Source organism: Ipomoea triloba, chromosome 1 (genome assembly GCF_003576645.1).
Source record: "Ipomoea triloba cultivar NCNSP0323 chromosome 1, ASM357664v1".
NCBI lineage: Eukaryota > Viridiplantae > Streptophyta > Magnoliopsida > Solanales > Convolvulaceae > Ipomoea > Ipomoea triloba.
The window spans coordinates 35,093,740-35,109,762 of NC_044916.1; the positions used below are offsets into that span (position 1 = coordinate 35,093,740).

At 34.3% G+C, this 16,023-nt stretch overlaps 4 protein-coding genes across 4 annotated transcripts; 3 read left to right on the forward strand and 1 right to left on the reverse strand.

The window, feature by feature from the left end:
• The first annotated feature begins 2,495 nt into the window (after nucleotides 1-2,495).
• On the forward strand, nucleotides 2,496-4,349 carry LOC116020796. The gene is made up of 5 exons (XM_031261337.1): nucleotides 2,496-2,776; nucleotides 2,898-2,972; nucleotides 3,063-3,145; nucleotides 3,247-3,446; nucleotides 3,970-4,349. Exons 1-5 carry the CDS (start codon nucleotides 2,610-2,612, stop codon nucleotides 4,132-4,134), a joined length of 690 nt encoding a protein of 229 aa, XP_031117197.1. The 5' UTR covers nucleotides 2,496-2,609; the 3' UTR covers nucleotides 4,135-4,349.
• A 2,486-nt stretch (nucleotides 4,350-6,835) lies between these two features.
• Nucleotides 6,836-8,152, forward strand: LOC116019551. Its single transcript, XM_031259818.1, has 5 exons — nucleotides 6,836-7,152; nucleotides 7,237-7,326; nucleotides 7,443-7,510; nucleotides 7,594-7,793; nucleotides 7,904-8,152. The coding sequence occupies exons 1-5, from the start codon at nucleotides 6,980-6,982 to the stop codon at nucleotides 7,994-7,996; spliced, it is 624 nt and encodes a 207-aa protein (XP_031115678.1). The 5' UTR covers nucleotides 6,836-6,979; the 3' UTR covers nucleotides 7,997-8,152.
• A 2,488-nt stretch (nucleotides 8,153-10,640) lies between these two features.
• On the forward strand, nucleotides 10,641-11,824 carry LOC115997156 (blue copper protein-like). Its single transcript, XM_031236664.1, has 2 exons — nucleotides 10,641-10,905; nucleotides 11,184-11,824. Exons 1-2 carry the CDS (start codon nucleotides 10,737-10,739, stop codon nucleotides 11,621-11,623), a joined length of 609 nt encoding a protein of 202 aa, XP_031092524.1. The 5' UTR covers nucleotides 10,641-10,736; the 3' UTR covers nucleotides 11,624-11,824.
• A 1,752-nt stretch (nucleotides 11,825-13,576) lies between these two features.
• On the reverse strand, nucleotides 13,577-14,291 carry LOC116018042 (classical arabinogalactan protein 5-like). The gene has a single exon (XM_031258597.1). The coding sequence runs from the start codon at nucleotides 14,170-14,172 to the stop codon at nucleotides 13,768-13,770; it is 405 nt and encodes a 134-aa protein (XP_031114457.1). The 5' UTR covers nucleotides 14,173-14,291; the 3' UTR covers nucleotides 13,577-13,767.
• Between the last annotated feature and the right edge of the window lie 1,732 nt (nucleotides 14,292-16,023).

Below are 16,023 nucleotides of genomic sequence, written 5' to 3' on the forward strand. Positions count from 1 at the left end.
TTCAATAGTTATAGTTTATTAGTTATAGTAAAACAGTCATTTCAATATAGTGAGAGAGGGAAATCTCTTTAGGGCATCGCAACCCCAACTTTGAGGCTTTTCATAAGTTTCTTTTGTGCCAAAAATAGGAGAGGGAGAAGGGATGAGAGTAAAAAAAAAAGTGAAATTATTTAAAACAAATGAAAAGGAAAATGAAAATAAAAAGTGATATATACTATTTGTGTCCGTCACAAAAAATTCTTTATTGTAAAATCGATTTTCATCTTTTCTCTCTCCACCACATCCAATAAACATAACAAAAATCCTCAAAAATTACAATTATTGAAGATGCTCAATCCTTGAACTTTTTTCAGTTCCTCCCTCCTTAGTGGAGCGCTCTCTCTATGTTGTCTAACATGGGAATTTCTTGTAGTTTTATGGGTGGCATTATTTGTTTAGAAAACATAGGAAGTGGTTCAAGTGTTGAACCTGCTAGTTGCTACAAGTTCGGGTATGGAATATGGGCCAGGCCCATGTGGAATTGAGTGTTCAGCGCCTCAGCAGTTAAAGTAACCCAATTCAACAAACTTTGTAACTTCTCTTATGAAAAATAATACTCCGTAATGATTACATAAAAAAACACAATTTACTTGACTAAACATTCCGGTATTTAGGATTTGTGAAAATTTTTAACTGATTTATTAATTTCGACTTGCAGTGGATTCGTATGTTTCATAATTTTACCAGGATACAAAAAGCTCCATATCGTACAACAAAACCCAAAATTTAAGAAAAGTATAGGACAAATCTTGCCCAAAACCATGATCATAATACAAATTAAGCCCAAAAACAAAGAATAAATAAATAGTCCGGCTAAGACCCAAAATATACATCTGTGCTACCACAGTCTTCGTTGTCGTTGCTGCCAACTCCATCTAAAATGTAACTTTGTATCTGATGTCATATCAACTCAACAAGATATTGTAGAGTGGTATTAAGTTGAGGCTAAACCCCACTCATAAATTAGCTTTTATGGAGAAACTAGAGTATTGATTTGAATACCGTATCATTTAATGCTCCTGTTAAGAGTCTAGGGTGTGTTGAGAAAATATGTGTCTTTAACTCCATCACCCTCACATCTTTTTACACCTCATGGCTACCAAAACCTCCCAAGTAACAAAGCTCAAACACAAAACCTCCCTTTGAAAAGGAGAGGGGATAAAAGAAAGGGAAAAAAATAAAAAAAAAAATAAAAAAATCAAAGGGTTCTAACTCACCCTCACAGACCCGTCCCAATGGTAAGAGACGTGTTGGGAAAAGAATCATCATAGGTCAAGACAATTCAAAAGTAAGACTCAATAGACAATAGCCAATGGAGTAGTACTAACACCCACCCTACCACCCCATATGCAAAATGACAAGTGTATAATTGTATATTCAAGGATAAAAATTTATTTCACATGTATTGATTCTATTGGTAGAAGAAATTTTTTACATTATCATGCATGTTAAATTAAATATCAAAATTTATCACATAACCACAAATCTGCATATATATAATTAACCAAACAAATGCACATTGATATGCATTATCTAGAATCAAACAAAACAACTATTTAAAATAAACAATAGAATATGAAACAAAAATTAACCAAACAAGTAGTTATAAACAAAAAAAAACAAAAAAAAAACTTGAAAAATATGCATAGATTTTAATAATGACAAATTATCTTGTTATAGCATATATGGCGTATATATGTATGGTTCTAGATAGAGAAACTAGTAAGTATGTTAAATGGGGTTTAAACGTGAGCCAACAATATAGAGAAAACATAGTTTGAAATATATGAGAGAATTGGAGAATTTGAGAGGATAAAAGAAGTTTATAGCTTAGTGGGATGGGGAGCCCGGGAATTTGGGATGCAAGCTAGCTAAGTAATTCTAAATTTCTAATCAATCAGTTAGAAGTAATTTGGTTGGTTTACATCCTTATAGTTATTATTTGTCAATTATAGTTATAAGGCAAGATTTATTCAATACATATTCACATATTATGAGTTATGACTATGAATTTTTCTGGTCGTTAAGAGAAAAAAAAAAAAAGTAATTGTAGTCAACGTACATGGACATTGACTAAATAGACTGTGGTATATGCTATACAATACAATTTTCAAAACCAAACCGCGTGACAGTGACGATTAATATTTACCCACTAGCAGGTTAGCCGCCCATGCGTTGCATGCAGCTTTTTATAATCCACAATATATTATATATCCAAAAAAATCACAGAATGATATTTACTTCACTTTAAAATGTTATTCTTCTTTAGTTGGTTACGACAGAACCTTCGTAGGAACCAACCACGTAGTAACGTTGAAACACAACAGTTTACATGTGCGCAATTAGTTGCAGTAAAATATTAGTAATTTAACATTAAAACCTCATTATTAGTCATTATAAAAACCTTATCTTCTGCTAGCTGGCTAGTCTAAGCTTATATATATAAACCTTATTTTCTACAACTACTCTCGATATATCTTCGCCAAGACCAACCCGTGATAACTACCAAGTTCATAGTTTTTCACGACTTCTTACAGATTGAACAACGACGTACTCTCCTTTAAGGGTCAATGGCAATGTCAACTCTCTTGCCTTCTTCTTCTTCGAGCGCTGTTTACTATAATAATAAGCACTGTCTTAGGTCTCATAATCTCTCTTTACATTCTAATCTTACCTTCACGATCTCGAAACAGTTAAGTTTGCCGGTTCTTGGGATCAGCAATGCCAAATCTAAGAGGTAATATAATATTCTTGTTGTTGTTTTTCCTATGATTACTAATCTAAACTGGATCGAGACCTTTGTTTTGCGATTCTTTTCGAGCTTCAATCGATTTTCTCATAGATCATTTGTGTTTTAGGAATTATATTGTCTGCAATAACGGTGATCAACCTGGAGTTCCATCGCCGTCTGGCCCTCCATCTTCGAATTCTTTGTAAGTTCGTGCATATTTACTCTAAAATATATATATCTGAAATAATATGAGTAAATTAATTAAAGTTTAATTGAAAATTAATCATGGCAGGAAAGGTTGGATTGTGGGGATTATTCTAAGCATCATTCTACCCTCCTTTCGTGGTAAATTGGGGCCTTGGATGCAACTAAAAAGTAAGAACACTTGAATTGACTAAATATTTTTATTATGTATTTTTATTTATATATATAGCAATGTAATTTTATTTAATTTTGTTGTTTGAATGTATGTATAGATACGGTAGACAGTCTAGTTGAAACGGTGGAAGAAATAGCAGACGGCATAGAGAAGGTGGCGGAGGTGGTAGACAAAGCGGTGGAGGAGATCGTGGATGATCTTCCTGAAGGGAAACTCAAAGATGCTGCCAAGTTTGTGGAAAATATGGCTGAAAAAATCGATAAGAGTGCTGAAACATTGGGAGATATGATTGATAAGGTTTGCCCTAATTTTCCCCTTCTTGCAATTCAAATTCAAAATTATTAATTAATTATTTTCTCGTGTCAATGTCAAATGCTCAAATTGCTTGAAAAACAATCCACCATTAATGCCTGCCTTGGATCTGACTTTCCAGTTTCCACATATATTACAATAAATAATGGTCAAGTTGCTCAAATTAACCTAAAGTCAAATATTGTGCACTCAACTCGGAGCAACTCAAACCAAGTTGGTCAAGCTATATATTAACTTGTTAACTACAATATTACAAGTTTGACTCATAGCGAAGCTGTACAACCTATTGACCTTCTAATTTACATCCTTGTGTTTCTATGTATACTAAAGTCACAAGACAAGGTTTTACCCACTATACACCATGAGTAATATGGTTGCGGGTTTTCCTTGTTACTAAAAAAAAAATATTGTACACTACTCGTACACATAATTGACTTATTAAAGAGCCAAATTAATAATAAAAAAACCTTAATTAAATATTAATTGGTCTTAATTAATTTATATGCAGGCTCAAGAAATAGAAGATAAAGTGGAGGAAAAGTTGGAGTCCATTGCCAAATTAAAGAAGGATGAAGCAACTAAATCTATGGAGGATAAAGTTGTGGAAAGACTGGAGCCCATTGCTGTATTAGACAGGGTTGAAGCATCTAAGCCTGCGGAAGTAGCAGCATAAACATGCAATGAAATCGATCCGATCCGATCCATGTATTATATTATTAATTTGCAATTAATTGTTCCTGTTGATCTGTATGCAACCCCAGGCAAACAAGTATTCTTTTCTGATCTTCTAAAAAGAATCATTAAATTCGCTAATAATTCTTATGTTTTTTTGTCGAGTAAGGCCGGGTTGTTGGATCGATTCCCTGATATATTCTTTTTACGCATGCATCTTGATTCCCAGTTTCTTGTCACGTAATTAAATTAACAATAAGGTTTTGCAGATGGAATGAAAGTGATATATATATATATATTTATTACGAGTAATTAATAATATGCCCTCAGCTCATCAGTCACAAACAGGCAGTGGGGCTTACTCATTGTACATTTTGTCTTTTCGTCATTTTCAGTTTTCACGAGTACTTGCGTAATGAAAGTAAAGCTGACCTGGGCTATACCCATCATATCATCATGCATGTCTGCACATGCACCTGTCTACTCTTATTCTTGGAATTAATCATGGAGGGAAAATGCAGCATATGAAACATTATTATATTGCTTGCTGGTCTTTAGTCATCTGTTCGTAGCTCTGTACACATTTTTTTATATTATTAATTTATGGATGTATTATAATAAAATACGATTGTACAGGCCGCTTTAATGTAATATAAATATTACGTTGATGAGATATTGAGCTAACGAAAAGTTCGAAAGATAGATAAGTTTGAAGAAGCCAAGGGTGATGAGGTGTGGAGTGTGCACAATACAAGCTAAGTCCCCTTTAGGCCGGGAGTAGCTCATGCACAATGCGAGGTTGTGTCATGCAAGTGTGATCCTTCTAGTAGTGTGCAACATAGATAGATGGAGTACGGTCAATATCACTTTGTAAGAGTACAATTGAGGCTATCACATTTACGATATTGGCGGGGTGTGCTATATGATACGAAATCTAATTATATATTTTGGTAGTTTATTAAAAGGATGGAGTCCTTTGGAGAAAGAATGAAACCCTATTCTAAGTTGAAATTATAGACCATTATAATCTTGCAATTATCCATCAATGTTTTGTACTATATACATACCAATTTAATCTTATAATCAAAAGTTATACATACAAGACCAAAAATGTACGTACCTTGCTACAAAGCACGAATACAAGTCTCATTTATTTATTTATTTATTATAGTCCGTTTCAACATGTTCTCACATCTTTACCCCTAGCTAAAATTTTGCAGTGGGTTTCGAACTTAGAAACCATCAAATATAAATTAAAGCTACTAGATCATATAGTCAAATAAGTGAATTACAATAGGAATGCTTGACAATCCCGGATGAACAGAACACACACGAGGGTCACATGTTCGTTTATTTTAATCATGTAATTAATTACATTTTTTTGGGTGCATAACTTCCAGCAATCATATGTAATATATATATATATGTAATGAGTTGGTACATCTGTGCTCACCGAATAATATAAAATTCATTATTTTTTTTAAAAAAATCAAATTAATCCAAATTCATGTGACTGGTACTTTGTGTCAATAATAGAGCTTCTTCTACAAGAGATATTTTCGTCGTTTAACACATAATATATGAGTAACAATTGTGTGACACCGTCTCACGGGTTTCAATTCGTGAGACAGTCTTACACAAGTTATTCTCATAATATATATATAAATGTGCTATTCAACCATTAGTTTAAATTTTTAGTCGAGATGGAATACATGCTTCAATTTGGTATTAAAGTCAATCTCATGCTAAAGATCATGGGTTAGCCCGATTACAACTATCAGTTTAAACTTCATTTGTGACAATATTTCAATTTGTAATTTACTACACAAGATTTGAACGGAACATTTTATTTGTATGCACTATATACATAGCCACTATATTCTATATACTTTTCCTTTAATTTACGAGAAAGTTCACAAGAATCACATTCCCTATTTTAATGTGTTTTAGTTAAAATTAGAATAAATATTTTTTTAAAGAAAACTCCGTTTATAATTATATAAACGTGTTAGAGTTGAGATTATTCTTTTATAAATATAAATTGAAGTCAATATCTTTTTACATAAAATTACAAAGAAATTTATATCACCAAAGAAACTTTTCGTGTAAACTTGAAATACAAACAGTGTTGACCAATAATAGAGCAGCGTGAATAGCGTAAAAGTAGCACGAGGACGGCTGGTCTGATATAGATCAGTTACCATCACGTGTTCTTGGTATGTTCCCTACCAAAAATAATTTAATTAAAAAAATATGCACGGCATGATTCTCATATAAAAAAATTACAAGTTTAATTTTTGTTAGTATCTTTTTGATAGATGAAATTTGTAGTAGAGCCTTTATAGTGCATGTAATTTACAAAATATTATACAGAAAAAAAGAATTTACTCTAATACATACTTTAGTTTAAGTTTATAACACAGGAGCAGAATAAATCACATACCTTCAAATGGTGGTTCACTCCAAATTTTTAAGAAAATTAAAAAAAATTCCAACTCATGCATTCCCACTATTAAAAAAATTCCAACTCAAAAAAAAAAAAAATAAAATAAAAAGATGGCACGGTTAGGCGCATGCATTCCCACTATTAAGTGTATAATAATAATTATATTCCAACTCAGTTTTTCATTGACCAAGACCTGACTACTTGCAGTGCTTGCTAGCTAGCTTCCTAGATATATAATTATATATACATATACACTTGTATTATTAATTCATCTTAGCTCCTCAAATCTCTACCAACTTGTTTTTTAATATACATCAATAACCAGGACTGTTCTTCAACTGGCAGATCATAATCAAAGTGTTTATTTTGGGAAGAAAGTGAAAATCTTGGTTGGATCGCCATGGCAGCTGCATCATCTCTTCTTTCTTCCATCTCCATCCCCCATTCCAGTTCCATAAACACATCTCAGACACTGGGTTTTGTTAACCCATCGTGTCACGCAAAAATCATATCTCAACATCATCAATCCTCGTTCCCAGGCAACCTCAGAAGCTCTGCTAAGAAAAGATCAAGGTATGTTGTACAGATCATGAGATCTCTCTTTAATTTCTGTTTATAGTTTCTGTCTCCTTCATTTATTGTGTTTTTGGAGATCAGGGCCTTGATTATTCATGCCACTCCGGAAGTTGCTGGAGATTTTCTTTCCGGGTTTCTTCCTTTTTTGCCATCTTCTGAAGATAACTCTTGGTAAGCCCAAAAAAATGCTATTATGATGGTTCTTGGTAGCTTTCAACTCTGATCTCTAAGATAAAAGAACATTTATATATGTTGTTTAGTGATTAGCGGCTAAAACGTTGTTGCAGGTTAGCGTGGGCTACAGGATTGTGTGTGGCAATACCTTTGATTACAGCAAGAATATTGACATTGTCAAGTGAGTATCGATTGTTGTTTAGAAAATATTGTCTGTGTGTGTGTTTTTTATGGGTGTTTAAATTTGGAGTTGGTCCGGTGCAGAGCAAGTTGAGGCGGCGGCGGAGACGGTGGAGAAAGTGGCGGATGTGGTAGGGAACGTGGCGCACGAAGTGGACAAGGCGGCGGAAGATTTCAAGGAGAATCTTCCGGCCGGCAAACTCAAAGACATCGTGGAGGCCATCGAACATGTTGCCGAGGAAACTGCCAAAGATGCTCAAATAGTTGAGGACCTTATGGACAAGGTGGGTGGTTTATTTCCATTTCTAGTTTTTACCAAATTTCAAGATTAATAAATTATAAGTATCATAATTTTATTTATTAAGCGGTGATTTTAATTTGTCATTTAAACTAGGTGGAGGAATTGGATGATAAATTGGAGGATTTCCTTCACCACGGATCTAACCAGCCAGCGAAGACATCGCCGGTCGAGGAGAAGAAGCCCTAATTTTGATTAACGAAAAATGGTTTCTAGTTTTGTAGACGACAGCGTAGACTATGAAATGTTCACTTGTTTGACTATTGTGCTCCTGTAAAATATAACGTTATTTTATTTTCTAGTGATATTTTCGGACAATAAACTCGTTTATATTATTTAGTCATTCATAAAATTTTATAAGAGTCTATTTAATAATTAAATAATAAAAATATATCAGAATATGCCAGGAGATGAATAATCAATTATGAGTTGAGGCGTTGACCTGGACAACTGCGTATTAAGCCCAATGCTATTTTCTAGTATCGGCCCATGAAGCTATTGGGCCATGGCATCTGTGGTTACTTGATAATAGAATAACGTTTTGAGCCCAACCAAGAGTTAATGGAGTATTGTAAGAACCTGTGTATCAAAGCTAGCAAATTTTATCCACCAAGCATGGTGGACTAAGTGACAAAATGACGTCGTTTTGATTAATAAAAACAGACAGATGAAACAGCCTCCATTCCGCGCAACTGCAGTCCCCAACTACAGTATCACTGCATATCGGTTCAACACAACTGTAGTATCATTTGAGATGAACTGTAGTATCAGCCACGGAGATTTATAAGAGCCGTTTCTCCGACTTATTGAAACGATGTCGTTTTGTGACCTTGGTCCACAATGCAATGTGGACACTTGGACAGCGGTCCACGGACTGATCAAAGCTAGCGTTGCCACCTTGGCAACTGTGGTTACTTGATAGTAGAATAACGTTTTTAGGAATTAGGATGTCGGTTTCATGGATGATATTTTCTGTCACAGTGGATGGATGGTTTTCGTTGAACACATAAATGAGTAAATATGAAGCATAGCATTATGTTTAATTTGTAGCAGGCAGGGAATCCAAGAACCGTGACTGTGTAGTCTGAATAGCCAAGTGACGATGTTTCATGATTCTTCTTTCGACTTGTTCCTCTTGGGTGGAAATTAAAACTGCAGCTGCAGATGTAAATTTCTCTTTAGGTGAGATCGATTCACATCAAAAGTATGCTTGATGTCGAAACTCTACCTAACCTTTAGGTGAGATTTGATGCCCATTCTAAACATTTGTCAACGCCATATGATTTGAATCTTTGACGCGAATAGATTCGTGCATAATTTAACTGTTTAAATAATTCAAAATAATTACCCTTATTGTATAAACAATTTTGAGAATATATAGACCAGTTTAATCCTAATGTTTTTTNTTTTTTTTTTTTTTTTTTATTCAGTGTTGCTTTGTAATGAAGTCAAGGTTGAAGTAGTGGAATCTGTGTTTATATTTTTGTTTGTAAACTCTTCTTCAGTGAGCTATATGTTTAAGGTGCAGAGTGGGGCAGTTGGTCTGACCTTAACGGCTCCAACCATTTCAAGATAATCGAACCCACCAAGAGGAAGAATTCTTGATGGGGACCCACTTGAGTGCATTGTTAGGTGAACATGGATTCCCTACTTTCTTCCAGAATCATTTGCTTACAACTGCAATCCCTATGAATTTTGTTATTGTTACTTTAATCATGAGATAAACTAGGTTATGGTGTCTATAGTTCACCGTTCAAACAAAAAAGGTCAATAAACAACTCCTATAAAAATTAAAGTTCAACTTAAAATCTTATAGTTATAAGCTAATTGTCCGACCTAACTAGTTAAAATTCACCCTTTCATATCATAACTCATGTGCCCTAATGGCCTAATCCATCTCATTTTCAAGAATCAAGTTCTCCATACACATAATATAATTGTTATAAATTCAGAATGTAAAGAACGGATCACTTTCCATCAACAACTCAAAATTCTCATGATAGCCCGTGGGATCACTTGTTCTTAAATTAAAACATCTACCATGGTTTGCTATCCAAAAAGTATGGTAACATAAATTTTAATTCTCTACCAATTAGCAAAGCTTTTGAGCTCAAAACCTTAATAGTTAAAAGTTTGACCGCCGTTAGCACAACAATTCTAGTTGATGAAATACTATGTAGCTTTACTCTCATTATTTGTGATTAGTACGTATAAAAGTATTGTGATTATATTGATTGTTTACATTATAATTAGAATCATTCATCATGTTATATCGATTGACTTATCAATTAATTAATATTGAATTATATATAGTCACCATATTTAAAAAAAAAATAAAAAATTGACACATACATGCATAATGATTAGACATGACAAACTTAAAACTTAAACCCTAATATCTAGGAATAGTCATTTTTGCCAATGGCTTTCTGAATTTGAGCTAGTCAAATATGAGTAGTGAGTACAGTAGACTACTAGTTTATCTCAAGCTTTACTCAAGATGCACATTCGGATAGTAGTTGCTGACTTTCTTATAAGTAAAATGAAACCAACACTTTCACTGGTAACATACCGTTTGTAGGATAAATTCTTCAATAATAGGGAGTAATTATTTTAGGCGACAATGAGAAGCCATCCACTTCACCACCCTTTCGATAATAATTCTTCAATTCATAGGAGAACGCAAAGACCAATAAGACCAACTTTTTAAGGAATTAGGTAGAGAGTGTTCTTAAAGCCACCCCCCATGGAATAAACGTAACTGCCCTAACACAATCATATATGAAATTAAGTAACCCACTCCACTCCACTGCTTTCATTCTTATCATTATATATAAGTAAGCTTTCCTCTTCTCTTCCTCATCAACATTCCCCCACAAATTAAACCATCTTTCTCTCTCTCTCTCACCCAAAAAAAACAGAGAGTAAAATGGCGAAGTTTAATGTTGGAATTGCATGCTTGATTTTTGGTATGATGTTGTCTGCTGTACCATGTTTGAGCACGGTGTACACTGTCGGAGACTCTTCCGGGTGGGCTCTCAGCGTTGATTATGCTACCTGGTCTACCACCAAAACTTTCAAAGTTGGTGATTCTCTTGGTAAGTTTTATAATAAATAGTTTTATAATTTAAATTTATTAGTGAAATTATACTTTATAATTATAATGTTCCGTAAAAATTATGAGCAATATTTCCAGTCTATTGATTATTTTGGTTTGAACCAGTCAACTATAGTAATTTAATTTGGTTTATCTTTTTATAGTCTTTTACTAGCTAAAATCACAATGCAGATTTATATTATCAATGTACACTCTTACATAGTAACTGCCCATTATGAGGGATAATGATGAAATGATGATTTTTTTTTTTGGGTTTAGTTTTCAACTATCCAAGTGGTCACACAGTGGATGAAGTGAGTCCAAGTGACTACCAGTCATGCACGGTGGGGAATTCCATAAGCACTGACAGCAGCGGCGCCACCACTATTCCACTGAAGACGGCGGGTAAGCACTACTTCATTTGTAGTGTGATGGGCCACTGCGGCGGCGGCATGAAGCTGGAGGTCACCGTGGACGGCGGAGCTGATGCCACTACACCTATCAGCCCAGGAACCACTACTAGTCCGCCGACCGTCACCAGCGGCGGCGCAGCCGGGATTCCCACCACCACCACCGCCGCCCCGGGAATCCCCACTGCTACGGATAATACACTACCTAGAGGCGCGGTTCCGATCCCGGATTCGGCCGGAACCCTATCTCCGTTGCTAGCTATGTTGATGGGTTGGGTTGTTGTGATGATTCATGTGGCTCTTTCATGAGTCAGGACAGAGGCAGTGCTGTACTATGTCCAAACTACCCTTCTCTGCCAACTCTCCCACCTGGTGGGGGTGGGGGTGGGATAGGCCTTCTTTTCCTTATCCTACAGATTTCATTTTCTGTTTGTAATGATTGTTATGTATGATTGCATGGATTTATTTTTATATATTGCGACAATTTGAGAATTTTTCTTTATATATTAATTTACTTTTCATGAAATTGAGGTTAATTTAGTCTTGTCGAAACTCATGCTTAAACTTTTCAAACCTTTTTTTATTTTGGACTAGTCTTTGAGATTTAATTATAATTCATGATTGTAGTAACAATAATTGGACCATTAGAGCATTATTAAAACCCTCTTCTTTTTTAACGGGATTTTATTGAATTGCAAATGTGAATGTATTAGAAAGTCAAAGATGTTTCGTTTCTTAGCAACAAAAGAATAAATTTTCCTCAACGTACACCACGCACCCAGCATAATAGAAAAGATGTTTAGTCGGTGTGAGAGATATGCTCAGAGTAGACGGATTCCTTATACACATTAGCGTTTAACTTTGTTTGTTGAGTCACCCGGAGTTATTGTAATTTACATCTTCCATTCTATGAGTGTAGGCAGCACTTGAGATTAGGGATTCAACGTTTTGGGAGGACAAAAAGATGTTTAGTTTTCTGCAACTATAAAATTAAGAAAAAGTAAAGACATATGAGAGGTAGAAGTTATCTGCAACATAATTTTCTTGTGGATGCACAAGTCTAGGTGAGTAGGCGACAGTTGCTTGGATTCATTAACATATGATCATGGCCCAATTCAAGCCCATGAAGAAGTATATGTGATCATGGTCCGATACAATAGGCGGCCCATGAAGATCAATTCAAGCGTAGCCCAGTCCCCACGAGTCTAGTAATCTTGATTGTTCTTCACTTTCTTTGATGAGATGTTTGATAGAGAAAAGATACAATTATTTTCACTTAATTTTAAATTTTGGTTAGAATAAATTGTAATTCTATATTACTTGAAAAATTACAAATTTCACCCCTAGTAGAAATTGTCTTCCTAATAATTCTATATTTTTATTAGTGTACCAAATAATAAAATTTGAATTCATACTTTATTTTATCTGCAACTAAAAACATAACACGCGACTGATTTTTGACTTCTCTGAGCATTTGTAGGAACAAAAACAAAACGCCCTCTTGAATTCATAGCCAAAGAATTCGTAACATTATCATCTTTCAAACGTGCTTATCTTCTAATAATAATTGCAAAATATTTTGCATTTGAACAAATTTGAGCTAATTTTTTTTACCTGTGGAACAGACTATTAGATTAAAGTTCATGAGTTGAATATGTCAACATAATTGGGGTGGAACAGACTATTAGACTGAAGTTCATTCGAGTTGAATATGATTGGAGTTTGATGTTGATACTATGTATTTTGTCAAAAAGAAAAATAATAATATTAATTTAATCCAGCTCAACCAAATATATAATATCATAACGCACAATAAATTTTTGTAAGATTGAAGCTGTAGAGCAGGTGGAGCAGCGAGCAACACGACTCTGATATTTACAGCGCACAAATCATAATTTGTACTGGTATTTGGTAAACAAATTAAGTAACAGAACATGAAATTGAACCCAACGCGACGATTTTAAAATACAGAAAAATCACCTAACGATTTCCGCACAACAACGCAGATTTCAGTTCACTGAAGATAAGATATGATTGTATATCTACAGGAAAATAATACGGAGTATTCAAATTCGAATTGCTAAGCACTGGCGTTAAGCACCAAAGATTAGAATGCATTAATCGATCATTTTGTTTAATAGACATTTGTCTCTATTAGAATGCATTAATCGATCATTTTGTTTAATAGATCATTTGTCTCTATTATATGTCGATGATTTTTGTATGAATGGGAGTTAAAACAAAGTAAAAGAATAGCAAAGATTACGATAATAAATGCTAAAAATCATAATAATATAAATCATGGTAACAATAATGATCTAAATCTCCTCAATCGCTGTGATCACCACCGTCAAAATCAATGAATACAAAGAATACAATAAAATATGAGTATATAGACCCCTAAATCATCAACTCCGGTGTGTGTGAAAAGAATCTCAGGCAGATCAGAGAATTTAGAACAGCAAAGCGGCAGCGACGAACGCCAAACCAGCAGATCCGGCGAGAGCGACTCTGTTCAAAGCGGCGGCGTTGGGAGGGGAGGAAGGAGCATCGCCTGCGGGAGTCTGTGCGATGGATGGAGGATTAGCGACGGAGGAGACGGGGGACACGGCAGGAGTGCCGGTGGGAGGAGCCGGTGGAGAAGAGAGTGGTGACTCAGAAGGAGCGGCGGCAGATGGAGTCTGAGCCGGCGAGGACACTGGAGAAGAACGCGGTGCCGGCACCTCCTGCGGCGGAGATGCGACCGGAGATGGAGATCTCTTCGGTGAAGCAGCTGGTGCGGCTCCTGGAGCCTGAGCAAAGGCAGATCCAGCCATCAAGGCCAACATCATAACAGCAACAACTCTCAAGTAAGCCATTTTTCTACTCAAACGATAATTCAAGTTCAACAAACTTCGATTCTTTTTGCAGAGAAATTGTATGTATAGGCAGAGAGAGAGAAGAAATATTTGTGAATGGAGAGATGAGTGAATGAGTCCTGAAAGAGCAGGGAAGAGATGTATATATAGGCGGGAAAAGAGAGAGAAAATGGGATTTTAAATATTATTTTAATTTGCGTAAGTCGGTTGTGGAAAATTATTTAATTTAAATGATTTTCCAGTAATGAATCATTGGTTAACAACTCAGCAGCAGAGTGCGGGCTGTGATTGAGTCATAGCTGGACACGCTTTTGTTATTCGTTACCGTGTCAGGTAATTCAATCGTACACGTATATCAAGGGGTGATCTGACAGACGAGAAATCCTCAGACTTTTTTAATCATTAAATTATTAAAAGATTATGGTTACCGTTGTGTTCGGCACGTTGCGGGGATTATTAAACGCTTTATTTTTTTTTAATTTTTTTTTTGTTGACTTGAAACGATGACTTCAACGGTAATTTACACATATCGAAGCAATGGTGTGTTTGGCTGATCTGTCGGGATTAAGCTAAAACATTTCATGAATATTGGTTTCAGAAAATATTTTATTGGTAAAACAAATTTATAATGATAATTAATCTATTCAAAGTTAGTATTTAGTATTAAAATTGTTAAAAATTATTATTCAGGTCTTGTTCAACAACAACAATTCTAAAAAAATATAATAAAATGTCTTTTTTTTATCAATATATAATAAAATGTTATTTGAGTATGTTCAAGATATAGAAGTTATTTTGGGTTCCATCTAATAGGGTCTCATTTGTAACTAAAGAAGTGTATTGTTGCATTTTTTTGGTCCCTTCTCTACTACTGTATCTACTACTGTATGATGTTAATTATTGGTAGCAAATGTTTGCCTTTTCCTACTATCCCTCCGTCCAACTAATCCTTAAAGACAAATTCTTTGTTTGTCTAAGGAAGGTAAAAGGCAACAACAGGAAACAGGTGATTCTCCAAAAGCCCTTCATCCAGAAGCCCTTCATTTAACATCATACAAATTCTGTTTCTTCTACAAATAACATATTGCTGTTACTCACCTTCGCCAGTGATTCTCCAAAAGCCCTTCATTTAACATCAATGTCTCAACTCTCCACCCCCAATCATGCTCACTAAAATATGAGTAGTTATTACTAATCTCAATATTTAACACTCACTATAAAATTCTCATGTCACCTTCAAATTTTATATTAAAAAAAAAACTAAAAAATCCCAATACCATGCTTGTATAAGTTTAGTCATAATTGCCAGATTTTATTATTTTGTATTAATACTTCATATGCTAAAAATGGATCACATTTTTACCGCACTTAATACATTGTATGCTTAACCCTTTTAAAACTTCAATTTGTAAGTATTGATTTAGATTGAAAGCTTGCATTAAGACTTTCGAATGCATTAACACTAACAAAAAAATGTTTAAAAACTAGGAAAAATCATCATTTTGGTTTTTCAATTATTTTTCACGTTAATGCAGTCCATAGTTTTCAATTTCAACTAATTTGATCTTCGAATTGTTTACAATTCGATTAATTAAACCTTTCGATGATCAAATTGATAAATTTAAAAAATGGAGAATCACCATTTTAGTCCATCGGAAGAGTTTAATGACAAAATTTTGAACAATTTAATGATCAAATTAGTTGAAATTGAAAACTAGAGACTACATTTAACAGTCAAAAAACAATTGAATAACCAAAATGGTGATTTTCCCTAAAAACTATATTAATTTGTTTTGTATAATTAATGTTTTAATTTAATAAGAATTCAATTCAACTTGAATTTAAATCCAC